Here is a 23,242-nt window from a genome sequence, read left to right as displayed (position 1 = left end):
GGAGACACTGTGGCCCCATCCGATGAAACCCCCGGACAGGGCCAAACAGGTAGGATATAACCCCACCCACTTTGCCAAAGCACAGCCTCCACACCACTGGAGGGATATCTCCAACCACCAACATACCATCCCGGGACAACGCCGAGTATAGCCCACAAAGATCTCCGCCACGGCACAGCCCAAGGTGGGGCGCCAACCCAGACAGGAAGACCACGTCAGTGACTCAACCCACTCAAGTGACGCACCTCACCCAGGGACGGCATGGAAGAACACCAGTAAGCCAGTGACTCAGCCCCCGTAATAGGGGTAGAGGCAGAGAATCCCAGTGGAAAGAGGGGAAACCGGCCAGGCAGAGACAGCAAGGGCGGTTTGTTGCTCCAGCCTTTCCGTTCACCTTCACACCCCTGGGCCAGACTACACTTAATCATAGGACCTACTGAAGAGATATGTCTTCAGTAAAGACTTAAAGGTTGAGACTGAGTCTGCGTCTCTCACATGGGTAGGCAGACTATTCCATAAAAATGGAGCTCTATAGGAGAAAGCCCTGCCTCCAGCTGTTTGCTTAGAAATTCTAGGAACAATTAGGAGGCCCGCGTCTTGTGACCGTAGCGTACGTGTAGGTATGTACGGCAGGACCAAATCGGAAAGATAGGTAGGAGCAAGCCCATGTAATGCTTTGTAGGTTAGCAGTAAAACCTTGAAATCAGCCCTTGCCTTAACAGGAGGCTAGCACTGGAGTAATATGATCAAATTTTTGGGTTCTAGTCAGGATTCTAGCAGCCGTATTTAGCACTAACTGAAGTTTATTTAGTGCTTTATCCGAGTAGCCGGAAAGTAGAGCATTGCAGTAGTCCAACCTAGAAGTAACAAAGGCATGGATACATTTTTCAGCGTCATTTTTGGACAGAAAGTTTCTGATTTTTGCAATGTTACGTAGATGGAAAAAAGCTGTCCTTGAAACAGTCATCAGCCTCTCTCACCCCCAGCCTCCATTGGTGGTCTTTGCCTCAGTGGCCAGCAGCCTGTCTCTGGCTCTCTGCCTTACACAGTCACCCAGACCTGACTTGCTGCAACGCATTGATGCACCTAGTACACCGTAAATAGAATTGTACTACCCTTTGTCGCCATTGTCAATCGATAATAATAGTAATAGCTTAATACGGCCACAGGGTGGTGCTATAATGTCAGAATTCATCACCATCGTCGACATCATTATGAGGGCCTACAAAAAAATGTAAATTGTATGAACGATGTAATAATGACAATTTCAATTTCCATTACATATAAACATGCACACTTGTCCTACATATGGGCTTTGCATGAGCTATTCCTACACTTTTTTCATCTACTTTTTAAATGAGTTTAGTCTATTAAATAGGATGTAGTGGTAGTATGAACATGCCACTAAAATACAGAACTAAGGCATAGCAGTAGGTAGTAGTTTATGAGATTTAGTAAGCGTTTAGGAAAGCCCTATCTGTATTTTATTTAGAAAAACAAGAAACCCCGGAAGCTGATAGGAACAACTTCCGTTCCTCACTGCCTGAATGGTCTGTGGCGAGAACGGCAACTCTCGACCGGGAAGTGGGGCATCTAAATCAAATCTAGCTAACTTACTTTTCAAGTATACCTAAGCTTTCTGCGAACTATTGTATGAGGCCGAAATGCAAAGTCAGGATCCTTGCGAAAATGGTAAGTTAACGGTAGAAATTGTTAACAAATTTGATTACGTAGCTAACGTTAGTTAGGCTTGGTGTGCGTTCGATGTTCAACATGGCGTATACCGTATCTTGCCCTATGATCCCGCCCTGCCTGAAGTGTAGTATAGGCTGCCAAGGCTAGCTGAAATGGTGGCACTGGCAAGTCCACGTATCTGCAATATAGATATGTCTAGACTGTTTCGAATCATTAATGACTTTCACTCAATATTGTCAAATCAGCAGTTGCTTCATCCATTCTTGTATTTATTAATAATATCAACCCATTCTGATGCTTGAATATAACTTATGCCTCATTAGCTAAGTTCTACTGTCATCGTACCCAATGATGTATATACATTATTTTTCGTACCCCATCATAACCCAAAATATTAGCTTGTTTTATTCCAATGTTTGTCAACAATGTAATTGTAAACAAACACTATAGCCTCAAAACATGACTAAACCTATAATAGTGATATCATGGATGGCCAGTCCTTGCATCCATAACTATTTCTATTTGAGAGTGGTTACATTTCTCTAGCCCCATCCCTTAGTTTAACATGGGTGGGGATTCCGGACTCCACTTTGTTATTGTTTTAAATATCCCGTTAACATAACATATATTTTTACTAACGTTAGTCTAAAGTGTGGTAACTCTTTAGCTATAGCTAGCTAGGTCCTATGAATGCGAGCGCCTTGTCAGGGTGGCCGTGTGTCGGCTAACAACTTATTTTCCTATTTTTAGGTCCCCCTCTTCTTCTTCCCTCTCTGCGTCTCTTCATTCCACCACTGCGGCTTGTCTCTGCAGCCATGTGGCAAGTGGTTCAGCGAGGAGATGTTCAAGATTATGGGATGCTGGAGGAATTTGTCACCACGGTGACCGACATTGTGCCAGAGCTTTTGAGTTGCAGTCAGAGGGCCCAACTCATTCTGGGGCTTCGAGCAAGGGTAGGTGATTGGGTTCAGAATGGGGAAAAGAGACATGCAAGATGATGATGATGATGTGACTAGTCCTAGCCTTTAGCCCAAACATACACCTAGAACTCCTACATAGACCTAGAACACTTAAATAGATCTAGAACTATCTATATGACGTCTAAGCAGAACTTTTCCCATGTACACTATGCAGGTATATGCCTATCTATAATCAGAAGGCAGTTATGTTGCATCCTTTAGATCACTTAGCAGTCTACAAGAACGTGTTTCAACCACTTTTAGATTCATAGTTATCATTGTTAACACCACAACGCACCCTGGGGCTATCCTAGCCTTTAGACAAAACAGTGTAGACAGTTGGCTCTGGCCTTACAACGGTCTGGTAATGGTAATTGACTGAGATGAAGACCCTAACGCTGATTATCTCAATTGAATACTGACATTGGGCCTTATCTAGGCTATCTTTAAATTTCTCAAAATGTGTCACAATGACAACAGAGCAGTGCCTAGGAAGTGTGTGGTTGACCTTTGACCGACTATTGACTGGCCATTTGTCATTTCAGCTGGTTCTGGAGTTGTGTCGCATTGAGCAGACATTAGACCTCCAGAACATTCAGCAACACCTGGACAGGATCCGATCCCTCACATCCACTGGGCAAGCAGAGGTGAGTATCTTTCAAAGAGGGATTGGAGGTGAAGAACACATGCCTATGTCAGTGGGCACACTCACTGATGTTCACTGATGGGTAAATCCATTTGAATTCAATCACTTTTTGACAACACCCCTTTTAATTTGAACGATACCTTCCATACATTTTTACCCATTGTAGAAGTGCTCAGAAAGTGACCTGAATGCCAAAACATTCAAAAGATAAAGGTATACCCGACCATACCATGACATAATGTCTTCATCACTAAAAAAGATAACCAGTTGAGATTGATATCATTGAAAGCTTACAAATAGGGTTTTCAACCTATTTTAGTTTCTTTAAAAAAAACAACGTTTTTTTAATAATCACTGTCATTTTTTTAACCTTAAATGCCAATTATGTAAAAACACAAACTCTGATTTTTTTCATATTCGCATATGTTGTAGCTCAGACCCTATTTTACATCAACTGAAGTGTTTGTGTTGAGACACAATGTACTCTTAAATACAGGGTGTCATGTTGTGGCTGATAAATGTACTAAAATGGGAATCAAATTGAAATGTCTACTTTCAAATGGTGCCACAAATTGTTGGAGGTCCACACATCAGAGAATGTTGACAAGAATGGAATATCTGTTGTTTTAAATTATACTATCAATCCTCCATAGGAAACCTATTGAAATCATAGAAATATAGATAATGGACATGACCATTTAAGTTGACGGTGGGTGGACCAGCAGTCATCTTTGTGGTAGAAAATTAGAAGTAAACATTTCCATTAAATTAAAATAATGGTATACCAGCTAACTTGCAGTGGTCTGGGGGGATTGGTACATTCTATACATTTCTATGATTGAAATGACACCCACCCTGTATTCAAGAGCATGTTGTGTCTCAACCGATGGCGGGCTCAACACAAAAACCTCAGATGATGTCGTGGCGGCAGGTAGCCTAGTGGTTAGAGCCTTGGGCCAGTAACCGAAAGGTTGCTAGATTGAATCCCCGAGCTGACAAGGTAAAAATCTGTCGTTCTGTCCCTGAACAAGGCAGTTAATCCGCTGTTCCTAAGCCGTCAATGTAAATAAGAATTTCCTCTTAACTGACTTGCCAGGTTAAATAAAGGTTAAATTGAAAATGTAAAGGTTTAAACTACAACATATGGGAATATGAAACAAATCTGAGATTATTTGTTTTTAGATCACTGACGTTAAAGGTTAATAAATGTCATAATTTGTGTATATATATATATATATATATATATATATATTTTAAAGAAATTATAAAATTGTTTGACAACCCTTCTTGTAAGCTTTTAAATTATATCAAACTCAACCGTTTATCTTTTCCAGTGATGAAGAAATGGATGTCTCATGGTATGGTGGGGTATGCAAAATGGGCCAACTTTAAGCACCTTTACCTCCTGAATGTTTTGGCATTCAGGTACAAAAAGTAACTTTCTGACCACTTCTTCCATGGGCAAATATATATGGAATTTTTTATTTAAATCAAAATAGATGCTGTCAAAAAGTAATTGAATTCAAATGGATTTTAACAGATGTGCTCCCAGCTGGCTGGAGAGTCAGCTTTAGGACCAATGAAAAATGATCTATAATGTGCAAGCTCCACCCACCCGTGTCACCAGGCGATACCAAACCAGTAGGCCCAACCAGACTGTTGTGTGATTGAGTTGTAAACTTCAATGATGTAATAGTTGTGCATGTTTTGTTGCAGTCAGGTGATGCAGAGGTGGAATTATCTGAATCAAACTTTGTGGAGCTGGTTGAATCTCTGCTGAAAGACCCGAGTGAAAGGGAGAGCTTCTACCAGGTTTGTTTCTCCATTTAGTCTTCGCTACAGTTAGAACCTAGCCTGGTAGCAGATCTGCTTGTGATTTTGCCTACTCCATTGTCAATGTTTAGCCTCACAATTCCATAAGGAGTTGGCAAGAAAGCAGAAACAGACTGGCACCCAGGCTAGTTAGAACTCTGAGGGGCTGTGTTTTTATATTCTACATGTTACATCCATGCACAAGACTGCATCTACAGTAAATTAAAGTACAATATTTATATGTTTGAGTCCTTCTCATTCACACATACTGTATCTCCACCTCCAGGTGTTTGTGGTTTAGTTATGATTTCTTTATAGATCAAACAAAAGGCTAAAATGTTCTGCTTCAGGATGTTGAAGTGACTGTATGATGCTCTAAGACCAAAGGTAATATCAGTACACATTTTAGCCTAATTATGGACATACATTATTACATTAATTTATTCTCTCCTAGGACGTGTTCCCTGTGGAATTTGGGCCCAAGTATGACACTGCAATACAGATGCTGATGTTAGAATTCCTTTCCAGACTTGAGAAGTTACTTCCCATACCAGACCTTGAACGGGTAATAAGAATGAATAACACCTGTATCTAATTATCTTGGGGAATTAGAAGTCAAGAATACCAAGCAAGAATCAATATGTTCATGTTTAAGAAACTGTCTATTGGACCTGAGTTTGTAGTTGTTAATGGTTTTATACAATGTTCCTCTCTCTCAAGACTGCCTCCTTGTTAAATGCTGTCCCCTCTGCCCTGGAGAAATGTGTACAGTTTGTACCTGACCCCAAACAATTGAGGACCCTGCTCCAGTACCACAGAAAACGTGGACATTTGGACTCCATCCGTAAGTATCATACAGATTTATAGAGGATCCATGGCTTGGATTGGTTCTGCAAAAATGGCAAATGATGAGTGTCAGGTAGAGTAATTATGTATAGGAAATATATTATTGGTTATGTTTGTCTGGTAACAGTTTATATTTGAGGCATTGATATAATTATCATATGCTGTTCAATTTAACCTTCCTTTTTTTCATTGTCTCCCTCTTTTGCATAAAAAGGAACTCCATCGTCCTTTGGTGACGTCATCCTCTCCTCTCTGTCTCTTCCTCCATATGTGCGAGTGGTGACTGCCCCAGATGTAGACTCAGATACACAATCAGAAAGCATGAATTTGGAGGGAATGGAAGCAAGAGAGTTGTTGGAGAATCGGACAAAAGAAATCGATGTACTAGTCCCAGCAGATAAGGTTAGAAGATACATAATTACTGAGCAGGATTACGGTATGGACATGGAGTCTGCCGTTGGGGAAATTGACAATCAAGCTGTCACTGGCTTGAATTTACTCAGACCATCACATTTTCAACAATTAAAACGAAGCAAAAGGCTGCAGATTAAGAAAATGTTTTCAAAACGACGGAAACCTCGAAAGACCGATTCCTCCGTGCGTGCAATCAAACAGCCATCATCCAAGGTGCGTGTCTCCCCCAAAGGACGAAAACCACGAAAGACTGATTCTTCCGAGCGTGCAATCAAACAGCCATCATCCTCCAAGGGTCGGCCCTCCCCAAAGAAGTCATGCAAAAGAGGCCCATTCAGTAAGACATGTGAAGTGTGTGGGAAGACTTTCACTCGAGTCACAGCCATGAAAAGGCATCAGCTAACCCACACTGGAGATCTCAAGTTTAAGTGCCTCATGTGTGAAAAAAGCTTCAGGGATGGTCATAATCTGAAGAGACACCAGAGGAGAGTTTGTGAAAAGGAGATAAACATGTTGGATGAAGATAAAAATGAGGAAGAGTTCCCACAACCCTCAACTAGCAAACCTCAGATTACATCACTCCTCAAGACTCCCCCTCCACCAGGGCCATCTCATCTAGGAACTCTGGACACTATCACAGCCTCTAACACATGCTCTGTGTGTGGGAGGTATTTTGCTCGTACTTCCAGCTTGGTGAGGCACATGAGCTCCCACTCAAAAGAGCGTCCATTTGGGTGTGTCAATTGTGATAAAAGATTCAAGTATTCGTACGATTTGAAAAAACACCAGAGAGAATTGTGTCAGAAAATGACCCAGGGAGATTTGTGTCAGGATGTTGGTCAGAACATGGCACAACAAACAAGTGGCCCGCAACCAGAGAAGGTTTTTCTTGCCACTGCAGAGAATCGATCTCAGGTAGATTCCAAAACCTGTTATGTCTGTGGTAAGATTTTGACTTGTACCTCACAGATGGAAAGGCACTTGAAATCTCACTCAAAGGCACGTCCCTATAATTGTGCTATTTGTGAGAGAAGCTTTAAGTACAAAGATACCTTGAAGAAACATCAGGAAATCCTTGGCCACGAGGGCATCCTAGAAGACTTTGGTCTGAGTGTGGACCATCAGCAAGTGGAAGTTAGCACAGAGAGTTGCAGCAGCCCTCTCACCACCAAGGAAAATGACACTGGGACCCTTATCATGGCTGCTACTTCAGTGCCGACTCTCAAAGAACCCAAACCATGCACTGTGTGTGGGAAGATTTTTAACCGTGCTTCAGTTATGGCTATTCATATGAGATCCCATTCAGATGAGCGTCCTTATCAATGTGGCAGTTGTGAACAGCGCTTTAAGTACATGCACAATCTGAATCAACACCAGAGATATATCTGTAAGGTGAACCGAGAAGAGTCCTCTCAGATGTTAGACCAGCATCAAGAGGAGGAGTCTAGTGAACTGCTGGCTGTTAAGGCTAATACCCCAGAGACATCTACCAGTCAACGACAACTGGTTCACTGGTGTACAAAATGTGGAAAGAGTTTCGATGACACCTGTAATTTGAAGCAACACCAGGAAAGTTCATGCAAAGAGGAAAAAAGAAAGGTGGTCTTCCAATGTGAAAAAAGAAAGGTTGTCTTCAAATGTGATGATTGTGGGAAGGACTTCAAAGGTTCATCATCCCTAAGGACACACGAGCGAATTCACAACCCATTCTATTGCTCTGATTGTGGAAGGGTCCTCCCAAACTCCATTGCCTTTGACAGACACAAGCTGATGCAGCACAAGGAAATCCAGTGTACCATGTGTGAGAAGACCTTTACCCTGTTGGGGCGTCTGAGAGATCACTATCTGCATCAACATAAATTCACAGGACCATACCCCTGCTCTCAATGTGAGAAAACTTTTACCCAGTTAAGATACCTTGTTGAACATGAGAGAGTTCACTCAGGAGAGTACCCTTACCAGTGCTCTGTTTGTCAGGCAAAGTTCAATAAAGCAAATTCTCTAACAATACACAGTAGGAAGCACACAGGAGAAAAGCCGTTCCTGTGCTGGCAGTGTGGAAAGAGTTACAAGGATCGTGGGAACCTGTCAATGCATATGGGGACTCACTCAGAGGAGAAACCCTTTTCTTGTTCGCAGTGTGACATGACTTATCGGACAAAGATTCAGCTGAATACACACATTGAACAAGTTCATGAGGGGGTGAGATATACCTGTGCAGTCTGTGGGAAGCAGTTTCTGAAAGCGGTGTCATTGATAAGACATGAACTCACTCACACAGGAGAAAGACCATGGCCATGCTCTTATTGCACAAAAACCTTCATCACTGCCAATGAAAGGAGGCTGCATGAAAGATACCATACTGGTGAGAGACCATACAAATGCCAAGACTGTGGAAAGTCTTTCGTACAGTTATGTTTCCTGAAATCACACCAACGACTTCACACAGGAGAGAAGCCATTTGCATGCAGCGTTTGTGACAAACGTTTCAGATTAAATTACCATAGGCAAAGACACGAGCAAACCCATACAGGAAAACAGAAGCCACATGTGTGTGCGGAATGTGGGTTAGCTTTCGCTCAAAGAAAGCGCCTGACTGAACACCAGTGCACTCACTCGTTGAATTAAAGTGTTTTTTGTTGTTGTTTTTTACTCTAATGTTCCTTTGTATTGTTATTCATTTTATGACCGTACAGTGGGGAAAGTAGTGAGGGAGGGAAAGTAGGGGCACAGACACAAAGAAGGGCAGAGAAGGGGCTTGAACCCTCGTCACCAGGCAGGTGGACCGGAGTCAAAAGCATTACCACTCTGTTAGACTCTGGCATTTGAGTTCTTGTTGTGTACTATAAATAAAACACAGGTTTAACACCGCAGGTTTGAATTAATATTCTATTTTTCAGCTTTGTTTCATCATTCCATGGATAATTTCAATAGCTAATTTGTAGTATGTACAGTAAAGGATGAAACATTATTCTCAAATAACCACAACATTGCATTTTATGATTATGGCAATAATAAAAGAGGACATGAAAATATCCATGTGTGTATTCACATTTGTAACTTTTGGAAAAGATACACTTCATAGAGAAGTCAACCAATGCTTGCAAAAATATCAGTTTTATTAGGATCCTTCAGGATCATTACCGGTTAAACTGGAACAAAATTATTAATGACGTTTGATTTTACTGCAAGGTAGGCTAATCCATGGAAAGGTCCTTTGCAGGAAGGGTATCTGGCATAAAGGCTATTGACATTTTTATTTTACAGTTTCATGATATTTACGCACTTCCCGGTGTTTTCTTAATTGTAATAATTATCAAAGGGTATGGCTAACCTATAGTAAGAGTTATGCTATGGCAAACCAAGTCAGTAACTGAATTTGCTGGCAAAGATGTATTTCTAATAATGTACAACTTCACGAGGATTTTTTATTCAGAAACGTGTGGGCGGTAAACGCAACCGGAAATTGAACGGACTAAATTCACTGTCACACTGCTACTGAAGATAAGGTTTAAAACTTGCAAGCCTTTTAACGTCGAAATCATAGCTGTCACACTTAGCAACATTCCATGTTTTTGGGGTGAATATGGTATGAGGACGAGATGGACGAGAATCCTCACGAAAATGGTATTGTGGATTTTGTTAACTAGGCTTGGTGTGCTTGATGTTCAACATAGACGTAAATTTAGCAAGGATACGCCATCGTTCTTTTATTATGCAAGGAATGGAGGGCTAGTATTTCAGAATCATCCACTGTTATGTTTTGTAAGGGATAGCGTATTTAATAATAATTTATTGGATGTCATTGTTATTTTCTACCAACTGAGGTACTCAGCGCGCTTTGCATTGTAGGAGGACATAGAGACCTAACGTTACCTTGACAATAATGCATTGTTTGTACCCCAAATAAATACGCTGGCGATTTAAACATATTCGAAACTAATCAGATGCGCTTTGTTGGTTTGTGCATGTTGTTCGCACGTTTGGAGCATCACCATATGTTTCATTGTCTGTTAATCTGACACATTTTCGTGAATGTTTTAAATATGTATTTGAAGCAGCTCTGTTTCATGTTAAATTTAACTTTGAATCTGTAAAGTATTATTTCAATCAGGGTTGCGGCTCATATCAATTTCTTAAGCCCCGCACTTCTTCCAATGTAGATGCTGAGATTCGGATCCTTGGGACGTCCTTACCCTTACTTTATTACGTTTCAACTTCAATGGGGTGACGTCAGAGTTGGACGTCCCAAGGGTCCCTTTTATACTGAACAAAACTTTAAACGCAACATGTAACGTTAAAGTGTTGGTTTCATGAGCTGAAATAAAAGATCCCAGAAATTTGCACATATGCACAAAAAGCTTACTTCTCTCAAACGTTGTGCACATATTTGTTTACATCCCAGTTAGTGAGCATTTCTTCTTTGCCAAAATAATCTGTCCCCATGTCAGGTGGGGTATATCAAGAAGATGATTAAACAGCATCATCATTACACAGGTGCACCCTGTGCTGGGGACAATAAAAGGCCACTCGAAAATGTTACGTTTTGTCACACAACACAATGCCACAGATGTCTTAAGTTTTGAGGGAGAATGCAATTCACATGCTGACTCCAGGAAAGTCCACCAGAGCTGTTGCCAGATAATTTAATGTTAATTTCTATACCATAAACCGCCTCCAACGTCATCTGATGATGGCGCCGGAGGGGATGGCTGCCGTCTTATCGGCTCTTAACCAACCATACTATCTTTTTATTTTTTTCCCGCGTTCTTCGTAACTGGTTTTGTACATAATGTTGCTGCTACCGTCTCTTATGACCGAAAAGAGCTTCTGGACATCAGAACTGCGATTACTCACCTCAGATTAGATGACGAGTTTTTCTAAAATGAGTTGGACGAGAGGGATATACTACAGACACCTGACCAGACCCAGATCCCCCATCATTCGCTGGAGAAGGAAAAAGAGATTTTGCGGAAAAGATCAGGGTGCCTTGTGAGGATTAGGCGATGAGTGGCTAATCTGCCTTTGCCTTCCGTCCTGCTAGCTAACGATCAATTGCTGGAAAATAAATGGGACGAACTGAAAGCACGTATATCCTACCAACGGGACATTAAAAACTGTAATATCTTATGTTTCACCGAGTCGTGGCGGAACGACATTAAGAAAATACAGCTGGCGGGTTATACACTATCGGCAGGATAGAACAGCAGCCTCTGGTAAGACACGGGGCGGGGGCCTATGCATATATGTAAACAACAGCTGGTGCACGATATCTAAGTAAGTCTCGAGGTTTAGCTTGCCTGAGGTAGAGTATCTCATGATAAGCTGTAGACCACACTATCTACCTAGAGAGTTTTCATCTGTATTTTTTTTGTAGCTGTCTACGTACCACCACAGACCGATGCTTGCACTAAAACCACACTCAATGAGCTGTATACCGCCATAAGCAAACAGGAAAACGCTCATCCAGAGGTTGGCGCTCCTATTGGCCGGGGGCTTTAATGCAGGGAAACTTAAATCAGTAATACCTCCTTTCTATCAGCACGTTAAATGTGCAACCAAAGGGAAAATAATTCTAGACCACCTTTACTCCACACACAGAGATGTGTACAAAGCTCTCCCTCGCCCTCCATTTGGCAAATCTGACCATAATTCTATCCTCCTGATTCCTGCTTACAAGCTAAAATTAAAGCCGGAAGCACCAGTGACTCGGTCTATTAAAAAAGTGGTTAGATGAAGCAGATGCTAAACTACAGGACTGTTTTGCTAGCACAGAATGGAATATGTTCCGGGATTCTTCCGATGGCATTGAGGAAGGAGTACACCACATCCTTCACTGGCTTTATCAATAAGTGCATCGAGGACGTCGTCCCCACGGTGACTGTACGTACATACCTCAACCAGAAGCCATGGATTTCAGGCAACATTCTGTATTGAGCTAAAGGGTAGAGCTGCTGCTTTCAAGGAGCGGGACTCTAACCCAGAAGCTTATGAGAAATCCCGCTATGCCCTCCGACGATCCATCAAACAGGCAATGCGTCAATACAGGACTAAGATGGAATCGTACTACACCGGCTCTGATGCTCGGATGTGGCAGGGCTTGCAAACTATTACAGACTACAAAGGGAAGCACAGCCGAGAGCAGCCCAGTGACACGAGCCTACCAGATGAGCTAAATAACTTCTATGCTCGCTTCGAGGCAAGTAACACTGAAACATGCATGAGAGCATCAGCTGTTCCGGACGACTGTGTGTTCACGCTCTCCGCAGCCGATGCGAATAAGACCTTTAAACAGGTCAACATTCACAAGGCCGCAGGGCCAGATGGATTACCAGGACGTGTACTTCGAGCATGCGCTGGCCAACTGACAAGTGTCTTCACTGACATTTTCAACCTCTCCCTGTTTGTCTGTAATACCAACATGTTTCAAGCATGTCTGTAGCCATGAAATGCTTTGAAAGGCTGGTCATGGCTCACACCATAATCCAAGAAACCCTAGACCCACTCCAATTTGCATACCGCAACCAATAGATCCACAGATGATGCTATCTCTATTGCACTCGACACTGCCCTTTCACACCTGGACAAAAGGAACACCTATGTGAGAGTGCTATTCATTGACTACAGCTCAGCATTCACCACCATAGTGCCTTCAAAGCTCATCACTAAGCTAAGGACACTGGGACTGAACACCTCCCTCTGCAACTGGATCCTGGACTTCCTGACGGGCCGCCCCCAGGTGGTAAGGGTAGGTAACAACATATCCACCACACTGATCCTCAACATGTGGGCCCCTCAGGGGTGCGTGCTCAGTCCCCTCCTGTACTCCCTGTTCACTCATGACTGCACGTCCAGGCACGACTCCAACGCCGTCATTAAGTTTGCTGATGACTCAACAGTGGTAGGCCTGATCACCGGCAATGATAAGACAGCCTATGGGGAGGAGGTCAGAGACCTGACCTTGTGGTGCAAGGACAACAACCTCTCCCTCAACATGTCCAAGACAATGGAGATGATCGTGGACAACAGGAAAAGGAGGACCGAGCATGCCCCCATTCTCATCAACGGGCTGTAGTGGAGCAGGTTGAGAGCTTCAAGTTTCTTGGCATCCACATCACCAACAAACTAACATGGTCCAAGCACACCAAGACAGTCGTGAAGAGGGCACAACAAAACCTATTCCCCCTCAGGAGACTGAAAAGATTTGGCATGGGTCCTCAGATCCTGAAAAGGTTTTACAGCTGCACTATCGAGAGCATCTTGACGGGTTGCATCACTGCCTGGTATGGCAACTGTTCGGCCTCCGACTGCAAGGCACTACAAAGGGTAGTGCGTACGGCCCAATACATCACCGGGGCAAAGCTTCCTGCCATCCAGGACCTCTATACCAGGCGTTGTCAGAGGAAGGCCCTAAAAATTGTCAATGACTCCAGTCACCCTAGTCATACACTGTTCTCTCTGCTATCGCACGGCTTCTTCACCTGCGAGATCGTCTGAGACCAGCCACCCAGACAACTGAGGAGTATTTATGTCTGTAATAAAGCCCTTTTGTGGGGAAAAACAAACTCTGATTGGCTGGGCCTGGGCCTGGCTTCCAATTGGGTGGGCCTATGCCCTCCCAGGCCCACCCATGGCTGCGACCCTGCCCAGTCATGTGAAATCCATAAATTAGGACCTAATGAATTCATTTAAATTGACTGATGTACTTATATGAACTGTAACTCAGTGAAATTGTATGTTGTGTTTTATGTTTTTGTTCAGTATAGCATTTAGACCTACCCTTCTAACTGTCCTAGGTTCTATGAATGTGTGCGGCTTGTCAAACTTGCTTCAGCCTGGTCAAGGTGACTGTGTACAGTGCAGTGGGATAACTTCTTAGCTAGCAAGACATCTGGGTGGCTGTGTTTACAAATTATTTTCCTATTTTTAGGTCCCCCTCTTCTTCTTCCCTCTCTGCGTCTCTTCATTCCACCACTGCGGCTTGTCTCTGCAGCCATGTGGCAAGTGGTTCAGCGAGGAGCTGTTCAAGATTATGGGATGCTGGAGGAGTTTGTCACCACGGTGACCGACATTGTGCCAGAGCTTTTGAGTTGCAGTCAGAGGGCCCAACTCATTCTGGGGCTTCGAGCAAGGGTAAGAGATTGGGTTCAGAATGGGAAAAAATAAACATGCAACAAGATCATGTGAGGTTAGTCTCTGATAACAATATTGTTGATTCTAGCATAAAACACCCAGCTGTTAAACATTGACTGAGATGAAACCCTGACACTGGTTTCTCAAATACTGTCATTGGCCCTTAGCTAGGCTATCTATCATTTTTTCCAAATGAGAACAGAGAAATGCCTACGAAGTGTGTGGTTGACCTTTGTTCTACTCCTGACTGGTCATCTGTAATTTTAGATGGTTCTGGAGTTGTGTCGCACTGAGCAGACAGCAGACCAAGACATTCAGCAACACCTGGACAGGATCCGAAGCCTCATATCCACTGGGGAAGCAGAGGTGAGTATCTTTCAGGGAGGGAGCAAAGGCCTATGTCACTCAAAGTATTGTGTCATTGAGTTGTAAGCTTCAATGATGTAGTAGTTGTGCATGTTTTGTTGCAGTCAGGTGATGCAGAGGTGGAATTATCTGAATCAAACTTTGTGGAGCTGGTTGAATCTCTGCTGAAAGACCCAAGTGAAAGGGAGAACTTCTACCAGGTTTGTTTTGCAATTTACGGTAGGAAAGTATAAAAGTTTTGCTGGTCTAGGTTTTAGTGGACTAGTTTAATATTGGTTCAAACCAATATAAATATAGGTATTATTGTCATTTTAGGTTAATTTATTTTCTCCTAGGACGTGTTCCCTGTGGAATTTGGGCCCAAGTATGACACTGCAATACAGATGCTGATGTTAGAATTCCTTTCCAGACTTGAGAAGTTACTTCCCATACCAGACCTTGAACAGGTAGTAAGAATGAATAACACCTGTATCTAATTATCTTGGGGAATTAGAAGTCAAGAATACCAAGCAAGAATCAATATGTTCATGTTTAAGAAACTGTGTGTTGGACATGAGTATGTAGTTGTTAACGCTTTAAACCATGTTCCTCTCTCTGAAGACTTCCTCCTTGTTAAATGCTGTCCCCTCTGCCCTGGAGAAATGTGTACAGTTTGTACCTGACCCCATACAATTGAGGACCCTGCTCCAGTACCACAGAAAACTTGGACATTTGGACTCCATCCGTAAGTATCATACAGTGTTATAGATTGGTTGTGCCAAAATTGCAATTATAAACGGGGTAGTTTGGGTCTTGGATGCTGATTTGGTTGATACCGCATTTCAGCCATGTGTAAACAATATACCACAGGTATGATGTATAAATACTTTACTGCTCTAATTACGTTGGTAACCAATGCACCTCTGTTTTTTGGGGGTGTATGGCCAACATACTACTGCTAAGGGCTGTATACAGGCACTCCACATTGCGTCATGCTTAAGAACAGCCCTTAGCCGTGGTATATTGGCCATATACCACAACCCCTCTTCCTTATTGCTTGAATGTACCACACACCCTCTGCCTTATTACTTGAATGATTTGTGTCAAGTAGAAGAAATGTTACTTTTATCGGTAAAAGTTTATATTTGAGGCATTTACATAATTAGCATGTATGATGTTAGTCAACTACTGTTGCAAAAAAAGTTAATTCACACTAACTTTTTTTCTCCATTGTCTCCCACTTTTGCATAAAAAGGAACTCCATCGTCCTTTGGTGACTTCATCCTCTCCTCTCTGTCTCTTCCTCCATATGTGCGAGTGGTGACTGCCCCAGATGTAGACTCAGATACACAGTCAGAAAGCATGAATTTGGAGGTAATGGAAGCAAGAGAGTTGTTGGAGAATCGGACAAAAGAAATCGATGTACTAGTCCCAGCAGATAAGGTTAGAAGATACATAATTACTGAGCAGGATTACGGTATGGACATGGAGTCTGCCGTTGGGGAAATTGACAATCAAGCTGTCACTGGCTTGAATTTACTCAGACCATCACATTTTCAACAATTAAAACGAAGCAAAAGGCTGCAGATTAAGGAAATGTGTTCAAAAGTTCAAAAACCTCAAAAGACTGGGCATGCAAACAGACAGCCATCATCCTCCAAGGTGCGCCCTTCCCCAAAGAAGTCATGCAAAAGAGGCCCATTCAATAAGGCATGTGAAGTGTGTGGAAAGACTTTCACTCGGGTCGCAGCCATGAAAAGGCATCAGCTAACTCACACTGAAAATCTCAAGTTTAAGTGCCTCAAATGTGAAAAATTCTTCTTGGATGGTCATAATCTGAAGAGACACCAGAGGAGAGTTTGTGAAAAGGAGATAAACATGTTGGATGAAGATAAAAATGAGGAAGAGTTCCCACAACCCTCAACTAGCAAACCTCAGATTACATCACTCCTCAAGACTCCCCCTCCACCAGGGCCATCTCATCTAGGAACTCTGGACACTATCACAGCCTCTAACACATGCTCTGTGTGTGGGAGGTATTTTGCTCGTACTTCCAGCTTGGTGAGGCACATGAGCTCCCACTCAAAAGAGCGTCCATTTGGGTGTGTCAATTGTGATAAGAGATTCAAGTATTCGTACGATTTTAGAAAACACCAGAGAGAATTGTGTCAGAAAATGACCCAGGGAGATTTGTGTCAGAATGTTGGTCAGAACATGGCACAACAAAAGACTGGCCCGCAACCAGAGAAGGTTTTTCTTGCCACTGCAGAGAATCGAACCCAGGTAGATTCCAAAACCTGTTATGTCTGTGGTAAGATTTTGACTTGTACCTCACAGATGGAAAGGCACTTGAAATCTCACTCAAAGGCACGTCCCTTTCATTGTGCTATTTGTGAGAGAAGCTTTAAGTACAAAGACTCTTTGAAGAAACATCAGGAAATCCTTGGACACGAGGGCATCCTAGAAGACGTTGGCCTGAGTGTGGACCATCAACAAGTGGAAGTTAACACAGAGAGTTGCAGCAGCCCTCTCACCACCAAGGAAAATGACACTGAGCCCCTTATCAAGGCTTTTTCTCCAGCGCCAACTGCCAAAGAACACGCATGCACTGTGTGTGGGAAGATTTTGGACTGTGCTTCTCATTTAGCTACTCATATGAGATCCCATTCAGAGGAGCGTCCTTATCAATGTGTCAACTGTGAGCAGCGTTTTAAGTACAAGCAAAGTTTGAATCAACACCAGAGATATATCTGTAAGGTGAACCGAGAAGAGTCCTCTCAGATGTTAGACCAGCATCAAGAGGAGGAGTCTAGTGAACTGCTGGCTGTTAAGGCTAATACCCCAGAGACATCTACCAGTCAACGACAACTGGTTCACTGGTGTAAAAAATGTGGAAAGAGTTTCGATGACACCTGTAATTTGAAGCAACACCAGGAAAGTTCATGCAAAGAGGAAAAAAGAAAGGCGGTCTTCAAATGTGATGATTGTGGGAAGGACTTCAAAGGTTCATCATCCCTAAGGACACACAAGCGAATTCACAACCCATTCTATTGCTCTGATTGTGGAAGGGTCCTCCCAAACTCCATTGCCTTTGACAGACACAAGCTGATGCAGCACAAGGAAATCCAGTGTACCATGTGTGAGAAGACCTTTACCCTGTTGGGGCGTCTGAGAGAACACTATCTGCATCAACATAAATTCACAGGACCATACCCCTGCTCTCAATGTGAGAAAACCTTCACTCAGTTATCGTACCTTGTCATCCATGAGAGGGTTCATTCAGGAGAGTACCTGTACCAGTGCTCTGTTTGTCAAGCAAAGTTCAATTCAGCAAATTCTCTAACAATACACAGTAGGAAGCACACAGGAGAAAAGCCGTTCCTGTGCTGGCAGTGTGGAAAGAGCTTCAAGGCTGCTGGAGAACTGTCAGTGCATATGGGGACCCACTCAGAGGAGAGACCATTTTCTTGCTCGCAGTGTGACATGTCCTACAGAACAAAACTTCAGCTGAATTCACACATTGAACAAGTTCATGAGGGGGTGAGATACCCTTGTACAATCTGTGGAAAGCAGTTTTACAAAGCAGTGTCATTGAAAAGACATGAACTCACTCACACAGGAGAAAGACCTTTTCCATGCTCCTATTGCACAAAAACCTTCATCACTGCCAATGAAAAAAGGCTGCATGAAAGATACCATACTGGTGAGAGACCATACAAATGCCAAGATTGTGGAAAGTCTTTCATTCAGTCAGGTTACCTGAAATCACACCGACGTCTTCACACAGGAGAGAAGCCATTTGCATGTAGCTTTTGTGATAAAAGTTTCAGATTATCTTATCATAGGTTAAAACATGAGCGAACCCATACCAGAAAAAATAAGCCACATGTGTGTGGAGAATGTGGGTTAGCTTTCGCTCAAAGAAAGCGCCTGACTGAACACCTATGCACTCACCCCGTGAATTAAAATGGAAGGTTTTTTTTGGAACTCTGATGTTCCTTTGTATTGTTATTCATTTTAAGACCATACAGCAGGGAAAGTAGTGAGGGAGAAGGAAAGTTAGGCACAGACAGAAGGGCAGAGAAGGAGTGAACCCTCGTCACCATGCAGGCATATGTGGACCGGAGTCAAAAGCATTACCACTCTGGCATTTAAGTTCTTGTTGTGTACTGTATATGTATTAAAAAAAAACACTGGTTTAACATCTTTGGTTTTTAATCTTTTTTTTTTGTTTGTTGTTCATTTAATCTTTTTTTCATAATTCCCTGTATAATTTCAATAGCTAATTTGTAATGTAAACTGTTATTCTCAAATAACTACATTACATTTTCTGACAATAGCAATAATAAAGGAGGACATGAAAATATCGGATTAAAAACGTGTGTATTCACATGTATATCTTACACAGATTCACGTCATACATTTAAGCAAGCGTTGGTTGAATTTTGTATCAGTCATATTTGTATCATTCATGTTAACATCACTGGTCCTCAAATGTCCCAGTGACACCGGAACAAAATTATTCATGACGTTTGATTTAAATGGAAGGTAGGCTAATCCATAGAAAGGTCCTTTTGGAGGAAGGGTATTTTTACAATTTTATACTAAAGCTTCAAGGAGAAATAATTCATCGAAGTTTGTAATATTTGTGACATGTTGGCCTTACTCAGGCCTTCTTTAAACCAGTACACCTATCTCTGCAGGGCAATTACTTTGGGCACGTGAGAGTCGGCAACATGACAGCATACACGAACAGCACAAATGACATACTCATAACCAAATGCAACTCCATGGATGCTCGAGTGGATCAAGTTTGTTAAATCAGTGACCAACCTTTCAAACTGTTGCATTATGGGGATAAACATTTTCCGACATGCGTCTACATGTTTACAACAATGTGATCAAAAGTCACGAAGTTTCGAATGCAGTCAACTTCAATTTTCTGCAGTTGCTCCTCACCAGCTGCAATTTGCAGCCATCGCCTGCGTTGTGGGAGGCACTAATTCCCTTAAAAAATGTACTATCAGGTTTTTTTCCCACCAGTACCATGGTATTTTCCTGCCAAAAAAACATGATTAAAAAAATGTACTAGCTACCATGGTACAAAAAATTAACAATGGTAGTACAATTTCATAAAATACCATGGTTTTGTACTAGTAGCATGTTGTAAAACATAAAAGCATGGTAGTTGTTTACAGTGAATTATGATGGTCTGTGCTCCACCGTTTTCCGGGTAAAGTGACCAAAAACGAAGTAATTTATGAAACTCGCATAATGCAACATTGACTACTATAGTAACTCTGAAATGGCTAAGCATAAACCTAGTACCCTCTTAAACCCCTTTAGCCCATAGTGAAAAACCACAACACAAATGGTCTAGTAGTGTACCCTCTTAAACCTTGAGAGCTGGATAGAGTGTGGTGAGAAGAATGACGGGTACTTCTCTCTTCCATACATTTTTCAGTTGGCTCTCTCATTCAACTGACTTGGCTACTCTTATACAATTCTAAATAGCCAACATACTAAAAATACATTTTTAAAAAGGTATTAATTATCATGTTATTTATTAATAGATTCTCAACATATCCCTAAAACAGCCATTTACAATGTTTCACTTTGTTACACACTGCAAGACGTTCGTTGATCCTGTCGCCATGACTACGACAGGCTAGCTTGACTGGAGCAAACTTTGGCCGAATTCTATGTTAACGTTCTTTTATAAATTAATTAATTTTTCAAAACGTTAAAAAAAAAAAAATTATATCACTACACTCCGCTTAACTTGGTGTTTCATATCATATGGTTTATAACTCGCTCACCGTGATGATAACGTTAAAAATATTTCGTTTATCTGGTGTCTCATCAGTTTTCTTGAATTGACTAACTGACCAGGCAGGCTAGCGCGAGAGCCGCTGTGAGAGAGCGCGTGAAGCAACCACTAGAGCGAGCGGCTCCCTCTGCGGGCTGAAACGAGCACAACGCCCCTTGACTATAAATACTAAATTATTACACAATGCCAAAGATCAAGATACCTACCATATATCTCACTTTCTCCCACAGTTCAGGTTGGCAACACAGGGAACCCAAACATGAGCAAAAAACGGTACTATTAATACAAAAAGTATTACCCCTTTTTCACAGCAACTATTTCCCTTTTTCTTTGATGTTTCAGAAAACTAAGACCAACAAGTAGCCTGCCTCTGACTTCATCAGAAACTTGCCCATACTAGTATATCAATTCATCAATATAATGCCAACCAACCTCTTTTCACATTGGGGGGTTTATTTATTTAATGCATTATACAGCCATTGTACCATGGTAACGCACACTTAATAAAGATAGTACCATATGATAATTTTTGGTACCATTCATCATAATTGTGCATTACCATGGTAGAATGTATAATGCCGTTTAACACCATGGTATTTCCATGATCCACATCTATACCATGGTATAAATGAGGCAGTACCATGGTAATATTTAGGTACAATGGCAGTACCATGGTAGTACCATCATACTTCAAGGCTAAAACCATGGTACATTCCCATAATTCAGACAATACCATGGTGTAAGTGAAAGTACCGTAGTAGTACCATGGTATGAATGAAAGTACCATAGTACTAGCATGGTACATTTTTGTAAGGGAATTGTCAACCAATCATTAGAGTATTTTTGTTTGACGCATGCGAACGGAATCAAAGACTCAACAGGCAGCAATTTAGCCGCGAGTTATATACAGTGGATATAATTATAATTATTATTTTTTAAATTATTGCAACAATAATAGCAATATTACACATCAATACAGGGACATTCCTGTGTATACAATAAATAAAAAATATACAACACCAGGACATCTTTAGATGTGACAAGGCTATGAGACATTAACAGACATTCAGAGACTTTTTAAGTTTCACAAGTTTGAGGGATTTATAAAATTGTAACAGATCAATGAATTTTTTTTTTTTAAATAAAAGAATTTTCCTACCCCATTTACATGTGTGAATATATTATTTGGCCAAGAGAATAATAATGTTAATAAAATAGTTATTATCGGAATTACACAAGTTAAGCATAATGCCATTTAACATCATCAAAGGTAAACATATACAGTGGATATGTACAAATGAATGGGATATTTGAGGCTCTCTCCCCAATTTATGTATTTTTCTCTTTTTTTACATTTAATTTAACCTTTATTTAACTAGGCAAGTCAGTTAAGAACAAATTCTTATTTACAATGACGGCCTACAACTTGATAGTACAATGTACACACATATTTTCAGTGTGTGATATGGGGGTTGGAGACATGTTTATTTCGACATTGCAAAGAATAACTTTTATAAACAATGACAACACTGCCATTTTGCACTGAGCCTTGCTGTTAGAAAACCACATCAATGTCAGAATTTAAACTGTAGCAGATTCACCTCCTCTGGCTTCCCTCCTCAAATTTTTGTCTGCAGACGGTTGCTTCAGCCTTACCACTCATACAAGCCCACATAACACTATGCTTTTAAGGGCAGCAAGCGCATCCCAGGGGACATCAGTTCCAATGAGGTGTAGAGAATATGGGAATGGTCATTGATTATGGTGTGGGCTTTTTCCAGTTTGCTGTTTGTGGAAGGAGCATTACAGGGGTAAATCCATCTAGTAGGTTACACATGAGGAGATGGAGAAAGAGGGAAATCTTGATTTCAATGCACATAATGTGACTCACATCGTTTAGGGTGTACTGTACATTGTTTCAAAGTCATCTTTTTAGGCTGTGTTTTCTTGTTGCACATTGTTGACTCTCACATTTAGGGACACATTATTGAGCCATGCCAGACTCTGGGATTTATTGCATTTGCAGGTGAGTTTCTAAATATGTTTTATAATTACACAAGGGGATTGTTAACTATTGTAAGAATTCTTTTTAGTTGGCACACCAAGTCAATAACCGAACTTGCTGACAAAGATGACTTTCTTAAAAAATGTATTCCAAATATTAACTCAATGCAAGAGGACTTTTATTCTGGGGGGTGTAAACGCAACCGGAAATTGAACGGACTACGTTCTGTGTCACACTCAGTGCTACCGACGGTTAGGTTTTAAAACTGTTGTAAGCCTTTTAACTTTGGAAACCATCGTTATAACAAACACTTAGCTACTTTTCAAGCTTCGTGCGTGAATACTTTTGTATGAGGACGAGATGCAATGTCAAAATCCCAGCGAAAATTGTATTGTAGATAAAAAAAAATGACTAGGCTTGGTGTGCTTGATGTTCAACATGGTTGTCACGGGCGTCGTAAGGAGTGGACCAAAATGCAGCGGGTATATTGATCATCTTCTTATTTATTGAAGGAAAAAACACAAACAAAACAATCGACGAAAACAGTCCCGTAAGGT

General features: G+C 41.6%; 2 protein-coding genes across 2 annotated transcripts; both read left to right on the top strand.

The window, feature by feature from the left end:
* The first annotated feature begins 1,541 nt into the window (after positions 1 to 1,541).
* LOC106609711 (uncharacterized) lies at positions 1,542 to 9,407 on the top strand. Its single transcript, XM_045722339.2, has 7 exons — positions 1,542 to 1,692; positions 2,446 to 2,648; positions 3,200 to 3,301; positions 5,017 to 5,112; positions 5,567 to 5,677; positions 5,833 to 5,956; positions 6,173 to 9,407. The coding sequence occupies exons 1-7, from the start codon at positions 1,665 to 1,667 to the stop codon at positions 8,998 to 9,000; spliced, it is 3,492 nt and encodes a 1,163-aa protein (XP_045578295.2). The 5' UTR covers positions 1,542 to 1,664; the 3' UTR covers positions 9,001 to 9,407.
* A 421-nt stretch (positions 9,408 to 9,828) lies between these two features.
* On the top strand, positions 9,829 to 19,052 carry LOC106609716 (uncharacterized). Its single transcript, XM_014208688.3, has 7 exons — positions 9,829 to 9,999; positions 14,303 to 14,505; positions 14,773 to 14,871; positions 14,976 to 15,071; positions 15,207 to 15,317; positions 15,472 to 15,595; positions 16,106 to 19,052. The coding sequence occupies exons 1-7, from the start codon at positions 9,975 to 9,977 to the stop codon at positions 18,814 to 18,816; spliced, it is 3,369 nt and encodes a 1,122-aa protein (XP_014064163.3). The 5' UTR covers positions 9,829 to 9,974; the 3' UTR covers positions 18,817 to 19,052.
* The last annotated feature ends 4,190 nt before the right edge of the window (positions 19,053 to 23,242 follow it).

The sequence above is a fragment of the Salmo salar genome, chromosome 07 (genome assembly GCF_965601325.2).
Source record: "Salmo salar chromosome 07, fSalSal1, whole genome shotgun sequence".
In the NCBI taxonomy this organism is placed as follows: Eukaryota; Metazoa; Chordata; class Actinopteri; order Salmoniformes; family Salmonidae; genus Salmo; species Salmo salar.
The sequence above is the reverse complement of the archived record's forward strand: the minus strand, read 5'-3'. Positions and strand labels throughout refer to the sequence as shown.